Source organism: Xiphophorus maculatus, chromosome 17, assembly GCF_002775205.1.
Source record: "Xiphophorus maculatus strain JP 163 A chromosome 17, X_maculatus-5.0-male, whole genome shotgun sequence".
NCBI classification, from domain to species: domain Eukaryota; kingdom Metazoa; phylum Chordata; class Actinopteri; order Cyprinodontiformes; family Poeciliidae; genus Xiphophorus; species Xiphophorus maculatus.
The window spans coordinates 3,193,791-3,209,389 of NC_036459.1; the positions used below are offsets into that span (position 1 = coordinate 3,193,791).

Sequence of the window (15,599 nt, forward strand, 5' to 3'; positions counted from 1 at the left end):
AAGGATAATTTTGTTTAGAGATTTTATAATTTATTTTATTTGTTGTTTCTGTCGTTTTTTTGTTTTATTTTGGATATTTAAAATTTCTTCTAGTTCCTGTGTTAAATGTTTATTCAAATTTAGAGTTCATTGATCTTTGAGATCTCAAAACAACAATATTATTGTTTAACGCGATAAATTCTGGGGCAATTTATCGTCCAGCAATATTTGTTTAAAATACTCAGAATTTCTCTCTATAAGTCAAGAGTTTTTAAAAGTAAAAGCGTCTTGATTAATATTTGATTATTAAAGTTCAGATTAACCAGATTTTGTCTGACACATGAAAATAACGGATTTGTTCTTCTTGTCACAAGCAGAATCAAAATGCTGACCAACCTGTAAGATGTCATGAAAACCAGAACCATTGGGCCGTTGTTCCCTCCGTATGAAGTCATATGACATAACCTTTTTTCCCAGCAGGCAATCAGGTTGTTCTTGTGAACTACCACCATCGCCGTGTCGTCATTGTTGCGGCGTTCTCAGTCCCTCATGTCACGACTGAAAGGAATCAGTGGCGTCTCTGTGGCGGCAGTTCAGGATTCAGAACGTAAACAGACGATATTTGAGCTATTAGGCGACTTTAAGTTCCCATCTGGACCGAAAAGTATCTGAATTATGATCTCCTCTAACGGCCAGACATATAGACTAAACAATAGTTTGTGTAACATTCTAATGGCATTTTTCAGACTTATTTAGTCAACTTAATTAACCTTTTGTTAGTCTTTCATAAATCTATTTACTTGTAAGTGAATCTTCATGGCAAATGTTCAGACATTTCACGCCTCAGTTACGTTTATACTGAGGTGTACGGTACGGGTTAGTACGGTTTGCTACACTATTTTTAGTCATAATTTCACTGTGTCACTCATTGATTTAATAATACCTCAGTTTCAAACTAAAGATCTACTTTACAGGCTAAATATTTAGTTTTAACGTAAATATTCACCTTGCAGTCTAATTATTTAAACAACTAAATATTAAGCTCTGAACTAAATGTTTTGTTAGCAAGCTAAGTATTTAGCTTACTAAGCTTCAAAATAAATGTTTAGTTAGAAAGCCAAGTATTTAGTTAAAAATACTTAGTGACCTAGCTAAACATTTATCTTCAAGTTAAACAGTTTAGGAAGCTAAATATTTAGCTTCAAAGTAATGTTTAGAAAACAAACTAAATAGTTACTGTAGTTTGATGTCTAATATTTATTTAGAAAGCTAAATAGTTAGGTTAAACAATTAAACAAGCTAAATATTTAACTTCACATAAAATATTTAGCTAGTGAGCTAAACATTTAGTTTGAAGCTAAGCAGTTAGCTTCAAACTAAATATTTTTTTAGCAAGCTATATATTTTGTTACATTAAACATTTAGCTCCCAACTTGATATTAAGCGAGCTAAATGTTTAGTTTCTGAGTAAAGAAGAGTGAATGCAAAACCATGCCACACTTTTCAGAATCAATTGATGTTCATCACTAAAGTTAGTTTTTTTTTTTCATAAACTGTGTTGTTAAAATAAAAAGCATCAGTTTTGTAACTTTCAACAAGCTAAATATGTCTAGAGAAACTCATGTTCAATTCATAATCTTGGATCATTTTCATTTTAAATCAGTATTTGTGTAATTTTTGGGTAATAACTGTAAATATTTATGTCCAAATCCAGCATGTGAGCACATCTAAATCACAGAGCTTTCATTCTGGCTTAATGAACAACTTACTCTGAAAACCTGCCCTCACAGTCGACATAACCACGAATTTATGAGTACAGGCTAATGAATGGATGAATAAAATCTGCTTTAATGCACAGCGTGTTGTTTTGAGCAGCAGTAAAATCCAATCAGCCGTAGCTCTGTTAGAGCCAAACAAACCCTCTCTGTGTGCCAGCGGTCTACCTGCGGACGGTGTTGTAAAGCTCGCACACATTAACAGGCTTTATGGAGTGTTGAGAAAGCTCCTTAACAACCAGCATATTCAACACGAAGACACGCCCGCCCAGCGTTTCAGACAGAGACGGCCTTTCAGACCACAGCCCTCCTCAGCAGAGAGACGCTACCTGCAGATTTTATCAGACAGAGCAGAGAAAAGACGAGTCAGATAAGGGGAAGAAAGGAGGAAGAGCGTCACGGCTGCACACAAACAACAACAGCGTGGAGCGGAAATCCCGCTGATGTCAGCCTGTTTTGACTCTGAAAAGCAAAACGTTCATTTCTTTCTGCTGTTTACCAGTCAATAAAGGTGAAGTCACATCAGATTCCTGACATGCAGAGCATTTCATGTGTGTAATTCTGGTTTCATTGGCAGCAGAGGCGAAGCTTTAGTAACAAGGGCCCTGGGCTCCAACAGGAAGAAAGGCCCCCATTGTAGATTTCGTAACACTTTTCCTTCTGTATCAATTATTATTCTGCATCTGTATAGCTTTGAGCTCCTGTTGGGTCGTTTTATTTATTGGTTCTGACATTATTGTGATCTTCATATTGCAGTGTGTTGCATGGCGTCTCGTCTAAACTGTTTTTTAAATCACTTTATTTTATATTTCTCACATCAGATTTAATGCAGGTAAATTGACATTTTAGATAATATAACTTATAAACATCAATGCTTGTATTTGTCTATATAGTGTTAGGGCTGGACAATAAATCAATAACAATACATATCACAATAGACACGTCATCAATATCAGTGGATAAATGTCTGATAAAAAATGGAGTATTCACTGAACTGGGATTCAGAACCGCACAGCATTCTGGGGGATGTAGGCAGAGGAAAGGCTTTTGCCAGCTAAGCTAGGTTTGTGTCTTCAACTAACCCACTCACTCTTTAGTTGCCTAGCAACATCCTGCTGGGTAACAAGCATTTCTGTGAAAAAAAACCAAGTCAATAATTATTGATATTGACTGATATGAAATGTTTATATCGTGGTTCGTTTTTCAGCCAAGTCGTATATCGATTCCCAACGATGCGAAGCTGAAACAGGTGGAAAATACGACCTTTGTGTGAGAATAAACCAGGTTTTGTTGTCTCTCTCCTCCATGTTCATTGGTTCCTGCTCTCCTTCCTGTTTTCTCTCCGTGTTTCCAGTCATTTCTGCTCCCGTCTTGTTTCTCACTCAGGTGTGTGTCGACTCTTTGAAGGAGCCGTATTTTTTAAATTTATTTATTTTTCTGGCTCCAGGCCAAGCCGACGGTCCTCACAAAGATGGAAAAGTTACCAGCGGTGTCGGTTGTGGGGCCGAAGTGTTTTTGCACGTGACGTTGGCTGAATGGCCTCAGTGTTTCAACACAGCCAGCTTTAATAATTCATGACTCATTTGCTCTGTTTATACGTCTGATTTATGTTTTTGTTTACTTTCACACAGTTTTTAGCATAATTTTAACCTTAAATTCAGGCTTATTTGTTTAGATTTCATGATGTTTTGAATATAAATCATTCATTTCCAGCAGTTTTTAACAATGAGGTGTAAAACTAGTTTAATAATCCTGTTTTGTTTTTCTGCAGTGATCTCAGTATGAATAATCTGACTGTGATGACCAGTGGAGCTTTGTCCAACCTGCACTTCTTGGAGGAACTGTGAGTAAATTTAACAAAGATTCACTGCCTGCAAAAATAATCCCACTTTATCTGTAATTAATAGAAATTTTAATATGAAAATGTATAATTTAAGCAAGTTTAACTTGCCTAAAGTCATTCTGTTACATTTCTATTCCAATTTTTCATGTTTTTTCGGCCAAATGTGGTGTCTAAATTTATTTTTTATCATCTCAGGTTGCTTCCATCCAATCATAAATCCATTCTGACTGATTATATTTACCAATTAGTGCATTAAGTTCTGTTAATTATTCAAAATATTTAAAAAACTTGTCAATTTAAGACAGAAGAGTCTAAACCTTTTGACCACAAATGTCATGTTGATACTACTTGTTTTTCTCTTTTTTTTTAAATTATAATAGAAAATATATATTTTTTTTTATTTTACCTGCTCAACAATAAAAATTATTTTAGATTTCAAACATAAAAATGCTCTTGCAGGTTTTCCAAATCAAACAAAAAACAGCAAACCTTAAATGTATCATTAAATTTTTCAGGTTGATCATCTTTTTCTATTTTCTTTGTGCATTTTAAGTAACAAAAACCAGATATGGCTCAATTTGTCTTATTTTGGATGTTTTTGGTTTATTTCTTTATTAAAATAAATTACATTCAAAGCAAAAACCTGGATGAAAACTTTGTGTTTCACCATATATAATTCCATTTTAAGATTTTGCACCTAATGTTGTTTTTAAATGTGAATCTGCATCCAACTGCCTGGCAAACCAAATTTAAGCTGTTTTTGAAATGTGATCAACGGCCTCCTAAAATTGTTCTGAGGGCTGCAAATGGCCCCCGGGCCGCAGTTTGGACACCCCTGACCTAAAGAAACTCAGTAGATTTAATCAAGTCATTGACTTGCAGCATTAACAAGCAAGTGGTGACAGTGGAGAAGAAAAACTTCCCTCTAATGTCCAGAAACGTCCAACAGAACCAGATTTTTTATTCTTTTGAAACTGTTTAATGGATTATTTTAGCAGTATATGTATTATTTAGTCATATTTTCTGCAATAAAGTCAGAATAATTTGACTTTATTCTAGAAATATTATGAATTTTTCCTCATATTATTATTATTTATTTATTCTCAAAGTATTATGATTTTTCTTATGGTATGAGGACTTTATTCCTGTAATTTGTTTAGTTTACCATCATATTATTCTGACTTTATCCTTGTAAATCTTTTCTTCGTATGGCTCTAATCCTCTGTTTTCTACTCATTTGTTGTGGTTTTATTTGGTCAGAATGAACCTTTTTTATGACCATTTTTAGTTGTAATTTGTTTTCAGTCTCTGTGTTTTTTTTTCATGTATTTCCATGTGTTGGTGGTTGGTTGTTCTTATTTGATGCCAGTTTCACCATGCGACTCTTTCTGTTCCTCAGTTTATGTGTTTGTGTTTATTTTTGTCTCTGTAATGTGTTGTACGCTTGTTATGCTGTAATTTTCTCTCTATTTCAGGTTATTTTCTGTCTATTTTTACTCAGTTAGATTTCTGGATTAAAAATCTTTTTTTAGCTACTGCAGTGATCCATAATTTACTAAAAACAATCGGTCAGCTATAAAACAGAGGTTTGGATCAGATGTTATCTGGATAGCAGTGGTAAACATGAGTTTTGTTTGTAATTCTGCACACTTTGTGTTATGTTGTGTGATCAGATCTGATGTGTGGTCAGTGCCTGGCGGACTGAGATGGATTATGTCTGAAGTTTGGGTGTCTGAGCGGGCGAGCAGCTCGAATATCTTGGAGGATGCGATATGTAATCTCATCTCTCCTCACCTCCCAGCAGCGCCGCGTCGCGTACGAACGTTTTTCCCGACCGGACTAAATTAAAAAGCAGCGAGGCAGCTGGGAGAGACGGCCTGACCTCACCGAGACCTGAACATGACTCTGGCCGCTGTTCTGCTCCGCTGCCAGCTGTGTGTGTGTGATATTTGTCGCCGCGGCGTCAGAAACGTCACGGCGGCGATAGGACACCGCAGGCACGCAGGGAGGCTGAACTCTGCGCGGCCTCTGGAAAACAAACAGACCTGGAGGATTCGTTTTCCCGCCGGGTTTTTACTCCGCAGGGCTTGGAAGTCGAGACTCGCCGAGAGATTCTTGCAAACTTTGCAAACACAGAAATTAGAACCTGGCTCAAAGTCAGAGCTCCTAACGATGTGGTGCCTTGCTTAAGTATTTATACCCTTGAACTGTTTCACATTTTCACACTTTCCAACCACAAACTGCAAACCAGCACAAACTGGGGCAGAATAGTGAAAGGAAAGCAAAAGATGCAGGTTACTGCAGTAAATATGTTGCATTTACATCGATGGATGGATGAATAACTGGGCGGTTGAATGAATGGATGGATGAACCAGTAGATGGATGGTTGGTTGGATGAATTAATAGATGGATGGATGGATGGATGGGTGGTTCATTGGTTGGATGTTCTGATGTAAACCTCCATCATCTTGATCATCCAGTGATTCTTTTGGTTTTTCAATATTTTGTATTTAAGCCCTGAAGCTTCAGTCTCTCTTAATAATAAGTCTCCATTGATCTTCTCTTTATGACATAAAATGATGAAAATTTATAGAATATCAAACCCAAGTCATCAGAATGTCTTTTTGTCTCTCAGACGTTTGGCAGGAAATGATCTGTCCTTCATCCCCAGAGGAGCGTTCAGCGGCCTCTACAACCTCAAAGTGCTGTAAGCTCCCAGATGTTTCAACTCTTCTGATTACTGCAAATATTTACAAGTCCAATAATATGATATTATTTCACTTTTACAGAATGCTACAGAACAACCAGCTGAGATCAGTTCCTGCTGAAGCACTCACCAACCTTCACAATCTTCAGTCTCTGTAAGATAAATTCAAACTTAATCCTTTAAAAAGTGAGTCAGGTGCCAATACATTATGTTTTTTCTTTGATAACAAGTTTGTACATTATGCCATGTGATGGTTTAATTAAGAGATTTTATTTCCTGGAAACTTTTTCATGTTTATGCCTCGGGTCGGATTGGTATGCTATCCTATGCTACGCTATACTTTTTATATTCTATTTATTTATTTTCAAACAGGTTTTTAAAAACTATGAAACAAGTAATGAGTACAAGAATCAGTTCTGTTTGAAAAGAAGCATGCGATGCCACGCTATGCTATGTCATACTGAGATGTTGCTTGGGAAAAAAGATATTTAAATTACCAGATAAAAATGGTTAACAAATATAAAAATTTGCCACTAGATTCTTCTATTAAGAGATTCAAAGACCTGGTTTAGCATATAATAAATTAACTATGTATAAAATAAAATCAAAAACACTTTTCAGTGTTTTCTGAGATTACATCGCAGATTAATCTGAAAGATGGAATAGAATAGAAAGAATAGAAATGCAAATTCAAAAGTACTTTATTGATCCGAAAGGGAAATTGAATGTTTTTGAAACTTATATTATAGTAATAAGTTAAACATGTATTCCTAAATAAATGTTTCATTTTAAAATAATCAAATTATCCCGTAATGAGAAAATTCAGATGTAACAGCAGCAAATTGACAACCAAGGCATTTAGGTTCACACAGATAATAAAAAGTCAAAATTAAGAATAATTTTACAGTGCTTTGTAGATATTATAAAACTAAAAATCATTGATTCAAAAAGAAATACTGATTCAAGTTCAAAACAATGAGTTAAAAATACTGTTAGCCATAATTTTGTATTTTTATATATAAACCTTGTTTCCCCTATAATTTATACTATTAGTAATATCTGAATATATGGAAATGTATTTTTGTTTTAAGTTTACTATTAATCTTAAAAGTGTTAAACTTAACAGACTGTATAATACTGTTTCATTTGCATAACAAACTAGCCATTAGCTAGCTGTGACGTCACAGTGAGCGACGTTGTTTATCAAGGCAACTCTAAATTTTTATAGAAAATATTCTGGCAGCAAAATCACAATTAATGAGACAAAAAACGAATGTCACTTTCCAACTGAGTCTAAAACGTAAATTACCAAAAATAAATAAATAAAAAATTCAGTAAATTTCACAGATTTGACTCTTTGGTTCTCGAAACGAGCAAACGGAAAAGGTTGAGTCGGTGAGTCGCTTCCGGTTTGAGCGTCATCGTGATGGCCGCCATAGTGACCGGGCTCCCGGGGAATCCTAAGGACACCCAGCCCTGTTAAAACGATCCAAACTTAGGAGAGGTGATAAAGGACTGAGCGGAATACACCAAACTGATGCTTCGACGTGCCAAAAAGTTAGGAGCTAAAAATACCGCTAGCATCTCGGCTAATGCTAACCGCTACTCATTACGAACCTGCGCTTTGAAGAACTGTTGTTGCAGTTTGTGACTTCAGCCAAGCAACCAATGGAAATATGTACGAATTGGAAACTTGGTAAATATTTGTCTTATCTTTATCCTGTTCCTTTTATTTTAATTAATTTATGAAATGTATGTCTGAAATATTTTGGGAAGCCGACATCTTTGATGCCCCCTAGTGGTCGCCAGTTGCACTCAGACACACACACACACATCCTGTCTCATTTTACTCTGTTGGAAAGGATCCCACACACACACACACATGCGATAACGTATGCAGTGCAGACAGTGTGTACTCTCAGCCTGATGATGCACAGTAATTATACTGAAACTGTAGCCGTGTGTGTTCAAATAAGGGGTTTAAGAATGGAGATGTCTTTAGGACTAAGGTCTCTAATTTATCTGATGGACGATTATGTGAAGTCTCATCCTTCTCGTCTCTTTGTGGCCGAACAGAGGAGTCATTGTTAGGATGGACACTCAGACAGACACAAAGCACTCCACATGTTTCTGCAGGACGGCCTAATGAAAGCCCTGCTGGGTTTATATAAACCTAAGAGACAGAACCAGATTAATAAAGAAAAGTACATAAATCTTAACCACAATCCATTCACTGACATTACTATTTATAAAATTAAAGCTGCAGCACCTTCACCTAAATTTAAACACTTGCTTTTGAATTCTTAACCCCACTAGCAACAAAGAGCTGTGCTTTAAACAACAAGACATTTTAAAAATAAAATTAAATGTACTCTTTCTTACAGTAGCTAAAGGTAGAGCTTATTTAGCTTTTTCCTGTAAATAAATGAAATGTAAAGGAAAAAACCAAAAATGTTTTGCCATATATTACAACGGAGTAATACATTGTAGAAAGAAAAAAAAAGAGTAAATTTCCACCCAAACAAATTCAGAAATTTCATAGATTAATCTCAGAAATTTAGTAGAAAAACCTTTTGAAACTCAAAACATTTCCAAAAGTAAAATATTTTTGACCTCTGAAAAAACTTGGAGATTTCTAAATGTTGAAAATTTTTAACTTTTGAACCTCAAAACCTTGTATGTTTATTTCTCAACGATTTCTGAGATTCTTAAAATAATTTTTTTCCCTAGAAAATGTTAAAAAATTTTGACAATTCAAGTTTTTTGTAGACAATTTTTAAGATTGAGCTCAACAATTTTTAGAATTTTTTGGTGAAAGTGTTACTATTTTTTATTTACAATGGCACTAATACGCAGGTTGCAGGGATTTTTGCAGTGTTCTGTTTCATTTGGGGTTTTTGTGTTTTCTTTCCATTTTTCAGGTTTGAGGCATGTTTTGCACTTTGCTGCGTATTTGCACCTGTCAGCCTCTCTGAAAAGAAGATTATTCTTTCAGGCTAAATAAATTTTATTTTTCAGATGTTGTTTAAACATTAGCTAAAATATAAAAAAAATTCAAAACTAAATAGATACGTCAAATTTTCACAATTTCTATTGAAAAAGAAAGAAATCGCAAATATTCCGAATTTCTTTGCCTTTTCCAGCAATGATGCTACAAATCAATTAGAAAAGTCTCTAAAGGAAGGAAAGAGCTGAAGATAATTATTTGGAGTTTGTAAACATATGTTTTCGTTTGTGTTCCTGCTGAATACATTTCTCCTTGAACACTCTGAGTAGTAAGTGTGGGCTATTTAAAGTGCTTTAGTTGGACCGGAGAGGCTGCTGGCTGGTTAAGAGGCTCTCGAACCGGCTGCCGATCATTCCTGTCCTGGTCAAACACTCGATGCTTAATTTTCCTCTTAAACTACTTCAGATTTAGCAAAGCTTTTTATTTCGTGAACACAGACCTCTTCTAGCAGGGCTTAAAAAGGTTTTCTGTTTATTTGTGACGCCACTTTAAATGACGCCTCTTGTTTGACTTTGGACATGAAAAGAAAAGTTTATCTGCGATATTATGATAATCACAGGAAACACAACAACATAAAACTACTCAGACACTTTCATAAAGACTCATCAGGAACAAAAGAAGAAGTTTCCTAATTCGTTTTGCGTTGTGTTTGTGTTTTTTGTAGCCGGCTGGATGCGAATCACATCTCCGGCGTTCCGCCTGGCTGTTTCTTCGGTCTGCGCTCGCTTCGTCACCTCTGGCTGGATGACAACGCTCTGACGGAGGTGCCAGTGAAGGCTCTCGGAGAGCTGCCGACCCTGCAGGCCATGACGCTCGCCCTCAATCACATCGCCCACATCCCCGACCACGCGTTCAGCAAGCTGGGTCGCCTAGTGGTGCTGTACGTACAGAAAGAGAATAAAAATGGAACATTTTCGCTTTATTTTGCAGCCTCTGGTTGCGTCTGAAGCAGCTGCTTTCAGACTAATACTGGACCATTGCAATACATCTTCTGTTTTTCTTTCATGTTAAATATGGAGTTACATTTTCTCCTAAATTAATCGTGTGCATTTTAATGGTGGCCCAGAAGGGCAAAATGCAAAAACTACAATGCTACAACAAAGCTATGCTAGCAAATTTATCATAACTTGCATTTCATACTAAAACAAAATGTTTGTTAAAGGAAGTTACATTAGCAGGGTCGTCATAACTCGAGTTTTATGCCAATACAACATTTTTGTCAGTCGATTGTGCTAAAAAGTTGTTCATAACTTGCACTTTATGCTAAAACAAAATTTTAGCATAAATTGAGCTATACTAGCAAATTTATCATAAATTCTGTTTTATCATAAAACAGAATACAGTTTCCATTTTTGCATATGATGTATGCTAAATAGAAGTTGTCTTATAACAGAATCTCTGTTTTGTTTTAATCTGCATGTTAGCGTTAGCTAAAGCTAAGATGGAACTTATGCCAAAGAGAAGTTATGTTAGCAAGTTTGTCATAACTTACGTTTTATGCTAAATAAAATGTTTTGCTATAAATGAAGCTCTGTTAGCAAGATTTTAATAATTAATGTTGTATGCTAAAACAAAATGTATGACGTCCAAAACATGAAAAATTTATTCATAGTTTAGTTATAAAGAAAATTGTGCTAGAAAGTCTATCATAGCTTAAGTTTTATTCTAAAGCAAAATGAAATTTATGTTAGTTATGCAAAGCAGTTTACATTTTTTAGGATAACTTGCATTTTTAGCTAATGCTAAAGTGGAACCCAGGCCAAAACAGAGGATATGCTAGCAAGTTTAGCATAAATTCCGATTTAGCATCACTTGCATTTAGTAATTTTCCTTTCATTCAACTTTTTAAGAATATGCGTTGATGCAGCACCATGTGACTGAGGAATGTCAGTGACTGGACAAATGTTTGCCCCATGATTTTTTAGAGCATAATGGCACATTTCTCATATTAAAGTATGTTTTATTTTTGCAATACTACTTTAATGCACTAATTTTTGCAAAATGCAAAAAAAATGGCTGAAATATTTTACTTCTTGTAAAAATCTATATAATCTATGACTACATTTTTAATGTTATCCTGATAGAGGCATGTAAAACCTTAAACTATTCAGTATTTCATTAATTTTTTATTTTAATCTAGTTTGATGTAAGTCAAGTAGAAATATCTGTGTTATGTGTTGTTGTTGATCTGCTCTGTCCATGTTAGCTCTTTAATAACATGCAAACTCCCCGTTTGTGTCCGTGCGATGGCATTCAGAGCGGCGTCATTGAAGTCCGCTGTCATTCCTTTTGTCCAATCGGCTTGAAGCTAATTTGCATTAAATTACCAAAAGGAAAAAAAAGCCTTCTTGAGAGGCCTCAGGGCCCCTTTTAAAAAGACACATACACACTCTTTGTCCGCTTCATTAGTCCATCAGTTTCTCTCGCTCTCTCTGCAGGCATCTCAACAACAATAGGATTGTTTCCATGGGCAACAGCTGCTTCCACGGACTCCACAGTCTGGAGACGCTGTGAGTTTCTGTCTGTGCGTTTTGTTTCTGATGACGAGTTCCAGCAGAAAGGTTAAGTCGGGGTCATGGAGGCAGGTTTTTGTTCTGAAACAACGTTTTCTCCAGGTTCATGTCCGACCCAGGGAGCCTTTCTGAACAGATTCACTTTGAACTGGTCAGAAAACATCAGCGTGAAGAGCTAACTCTGCTAGTATTGTTCTAAATTAGGAGTTACTTTAATTTTCTGATAACTTTCCGACAGTGAAAGACTAAAACACAGATATCTGACTAAATTGCAGCAATTTTTAAAATTTATTTTATATATTCTCAAGTAAAAAGTCCAAAATGTGATTCATTTGCAAGAAAATGTTTTCTCTGATTCAAGGCATTCATTTATGATATTAAAGGTAAAACATTCTCAGATTTTGTCAGAAAAATCTCTTGAATCTTAATGGAAAGATTAGATATTTACCAAATTATAAATAAAAGATTGAAGATGTTGCTATAATACAGAACATTGCAATGTCAGAATACCTTTTTATGCCTTTAATCATGGAAAATATATTTAGTTTTTCTTAAAAATTTACATAAGTGTTTTTTTCTTGTGACTGTATGTTATTAACTTAGAAATGTTTCTGGGGTTTTTTTCTGAAATTGACTCCTCCGTGGCCATATTGGGCCTAATATGCTGTGGTAGAATTCAGCATTATCCCAAATTTGAAAATCAGGATTTAAAAATACAAACATTGACATTAATTCCAGAAAAAAGGTAAAAGGAGAAGAAAAAGTGAATGAAAAATTCAGTATTTACAATCAGGAACAGAAGAAATGTCTGAATTAAAAAAAAAATAGGTGAAAAGTATATAATAATTTGTTTACAATATAATGGAGTGTAAATTAGATTAAATGTCTGGTTTTGTTCTTTTTTGTTTAGGATTTTAAAAGTTTCCTTACATCTCCTCAAATATTATAATTTCACCAGAACTGCGATTCAAATCCTAATCAAAAGAAAAGTTATTTGTTCACATCTCGGCTTTACATTTTGCATTAAATGAATATCTTTTAGTGAGTGGGCTGTTGCATGAAATGGTCAAAACTAATGAACAGTTTCATGATTTTTATGAAGATAAACAATATTCAAGAATTTGAAAATTATGACATTATAACTGATATTTTTGTGAAAATGTTGAGTTTTTGGCTAGTTACCATATTTAACCAACAATAAAACAGTTTGTACTAATAAATTTGCATTATTAAAATATTTTGTTCTTTCTGGAAAGGCCACCAAAACCGTGTCCAGCCCACATCGTTGTAAATCCGGTATTTTTACTGTAAAAGTGAATTTATTGCCCAGTTGGCTTCTTGTTGTCATCAAACATAGAACAGCAACGGCCTTGATGATGAAAAACAAAAATAAATCAGTAAATCAGACGAATAATTCACAGATTTATATCACCAGCCATGTGTTTTTCTTTCCCAAATCACATAATTACTTATTGTAAGGCGTATTTACAGAAAATAACTGAGGAGCCAGGATGTAAACGAGTGTGATTTAGTGTATTTATGCGTCGTCCGAGGAATGTGTGTGTGTGTACATACGTTGTTCAGGTTTAAACGCTGCTCTGGAAATACTTGAGCAGAAATGTGCGCTGTGTGTGGCCCGGCCACTATGCTAATCTTAATTATGCACACACGGGCCGCATGTGTTTATGTGCGAGTCAGGAGGCCGTATACCTGTACAATCAGCAATAATAAACCGCGGCACACTCTGATGCTCACCCAAAACAACAAACACAAACGGGGAGAAGCAAACGGAAACGGGGATTAATTAATTCAGCCGTGTTGGTTCAGCTCAGGCTGATTTCAGCTGAGAGGAGAAACCAAACGCAGACGTCTCTCAGGAAGCAGCAAATCAAGAATAAACTAATTTATTCAAGAATCTGGGAAGGAAAAACTGAAGCCCAAACTAAAATCAAAGTCATCACATGACAGACGCAGCATTCAGTGTGTTTTACTGGGATTTTATTCCACAGAAACTAGTGAATAATTGTAACATGGAAGGAAAATTATGCATTATTTTCACATTTTTCTACAAATCATAAATCTGAAAAGTGTGCATTTTTATTCAGATCCCTTTATTATGATTCCTCTTAATAGTTCAGCCAGCTGCCTTAAAAAATTATCTACAAGGTAAATATGTAGTTATCAGTTTAGTTAGAAAGCTAATTTAGTTAGAAAGCTAAATATTTAATTTACAAAATATTTAGCTCTAGTTGGCTAACTACATATTTAACTAGAGAGCTAAATATGTCATTTACAAGCACAACATTTAGGTCCAAACCAAATATTTAGTTAGCAAGATAAATATTTAATAGACAAAAAAAATATTTAGTGCCAAACCAAATATTTAGTTTACCAGCTAACTAGATATTTATCAAGCAAGCTACATTGTTAGCTCACAATCTACATTTTGAGAGAAAAGAAAATTACAAACATGCAACAAGAACAACAATTGAAGCGAATCAGTAAAACCAGCAGGAGTTTAGACAAAAGTTTACAAGACAAAACTTTTATTTTGGTAGTGCTTTTCCTGTTATCAGCAAGTGAATTTGAATATTAGCTAAATATTTAGCTGGAAGCTAAATGTTTATTTTGGTGCTAATTAATTATGCTAACTAGATATTTAGCTTCAAACAAAATAGTTAATTCTAAGCTAAATATTTAGTTTGAAGCTAACTAAATAGCCTGCTAATTAGGCATAAATTTAGCTTTATAATTGAATAATATTGTGAAAATAAAACCTAAATATTAGAAGCGGAACAACCCAAATAATTGCTGTTAATTTTCACTTTCACTTCACAAACAGCTCCCAGTTGTTGTCTGATTCTGTTTTTCTGGACTAATTTTTGAAATGATCCAAATTCTCTTCCAAATATATATAGTACTAAATCGCAAAAATTACCCTCACAAAATGTGATTACTTATTTTTTCCATTCACTACGACGCCTTCCTGTTGAAATAAGCAGCAAGGTATGAAAATGGAAATAAAACCAGGCGGCGATAAACACATTACTGCTCCACCTGCACTTGATTCAGTTTTGGTTAAAATTAATCCGCTCACTATAAAACGTGATGAAAACCTGCATCTTCAAACGGTTTGTGGATCTCTAAATTGTCAACAATCACAACCTTCCAAACTCCATAAAAAGATCTCTGGAAAGAACGCAGCTCGACTATTGTTGTTAGCAGTGATCCTCTGAACACACACATGGACTCTCATGCTCAGACCCAGATTGAAACGATTTCAATTTAATGGTATTTTCACAATGTGGGAGCTTGTGAGTAGCTGTGTGTGTCTGTGGAGCAGCCACCTGCATCCCAGAGATGGATGAGAGGACCTAATTGAAGCCACATGTGGACTCGAGGAATGCTCTAGTATCTACTGGTGATGAAAGAGAAGAGAGGAGGAAGGAGGGACAGTTAAATGCTTCTTTAATAAAGTTAAAAGACAAAACAAAAAAGATTAAAGCAAAACATGAAGCTGGAAAAACAAAACGTTCACATGAAATTTTTTCCAAGCCTAAAATCTCCACCCAAATGCATCGTAAAGATGGTCATTTCATATTTGAGGCAACAGTCATCTGTTTTTCCCGATGAAGAGTTTGTTCTTACCTTAATTAACGGGGAAACGGAAAACACAAGAGGCTTTTCAAAGTCAAAAACTGATCATTGTTTCAGAGACCAACCTCCTGGGATGTTTAATTTATAGAAGAAGATGAAGATTCTTGTATCAATTTCA

At 35.0% G+C, this 15,599-nt stretch overlaps 1 protein-coding gene across 1 annotated transcript in view; it reads left to right on the top strand.

The window, feature by feature from the left end:
- lgr5 (leucine rich repeat containing G protein-coupled receptor 5) overlaps positions 1-15,599 on the top strand; it is a 41,108-nt gene that overhangs the window by 11,409 nt on the left and 14,100 nt on the right. Inside the window, exons 2-6 of the mRNA XM_023349890.1 lie at positions 3,526-3,597; positions 6,233-6,304; positions 6,387-6,458; positions 9,976-10,191; positions 11,750-11,821. Of these exons, the coding sequence (XP_023205658.1) occupies positions 3,526-3,597; positions 6,233-6,304; positions 6,387-6,458; positions 9,976-10,191; positions 11,750-11,821 (504 nt within the window). The remainder of the gene's footprint in view (positions 1-3,525; positions 3,598-6,232; positions 6,305-6,386; positions 6,459-9,975; positions 10,192-11,749; positions 11,822-15,599) is intronic.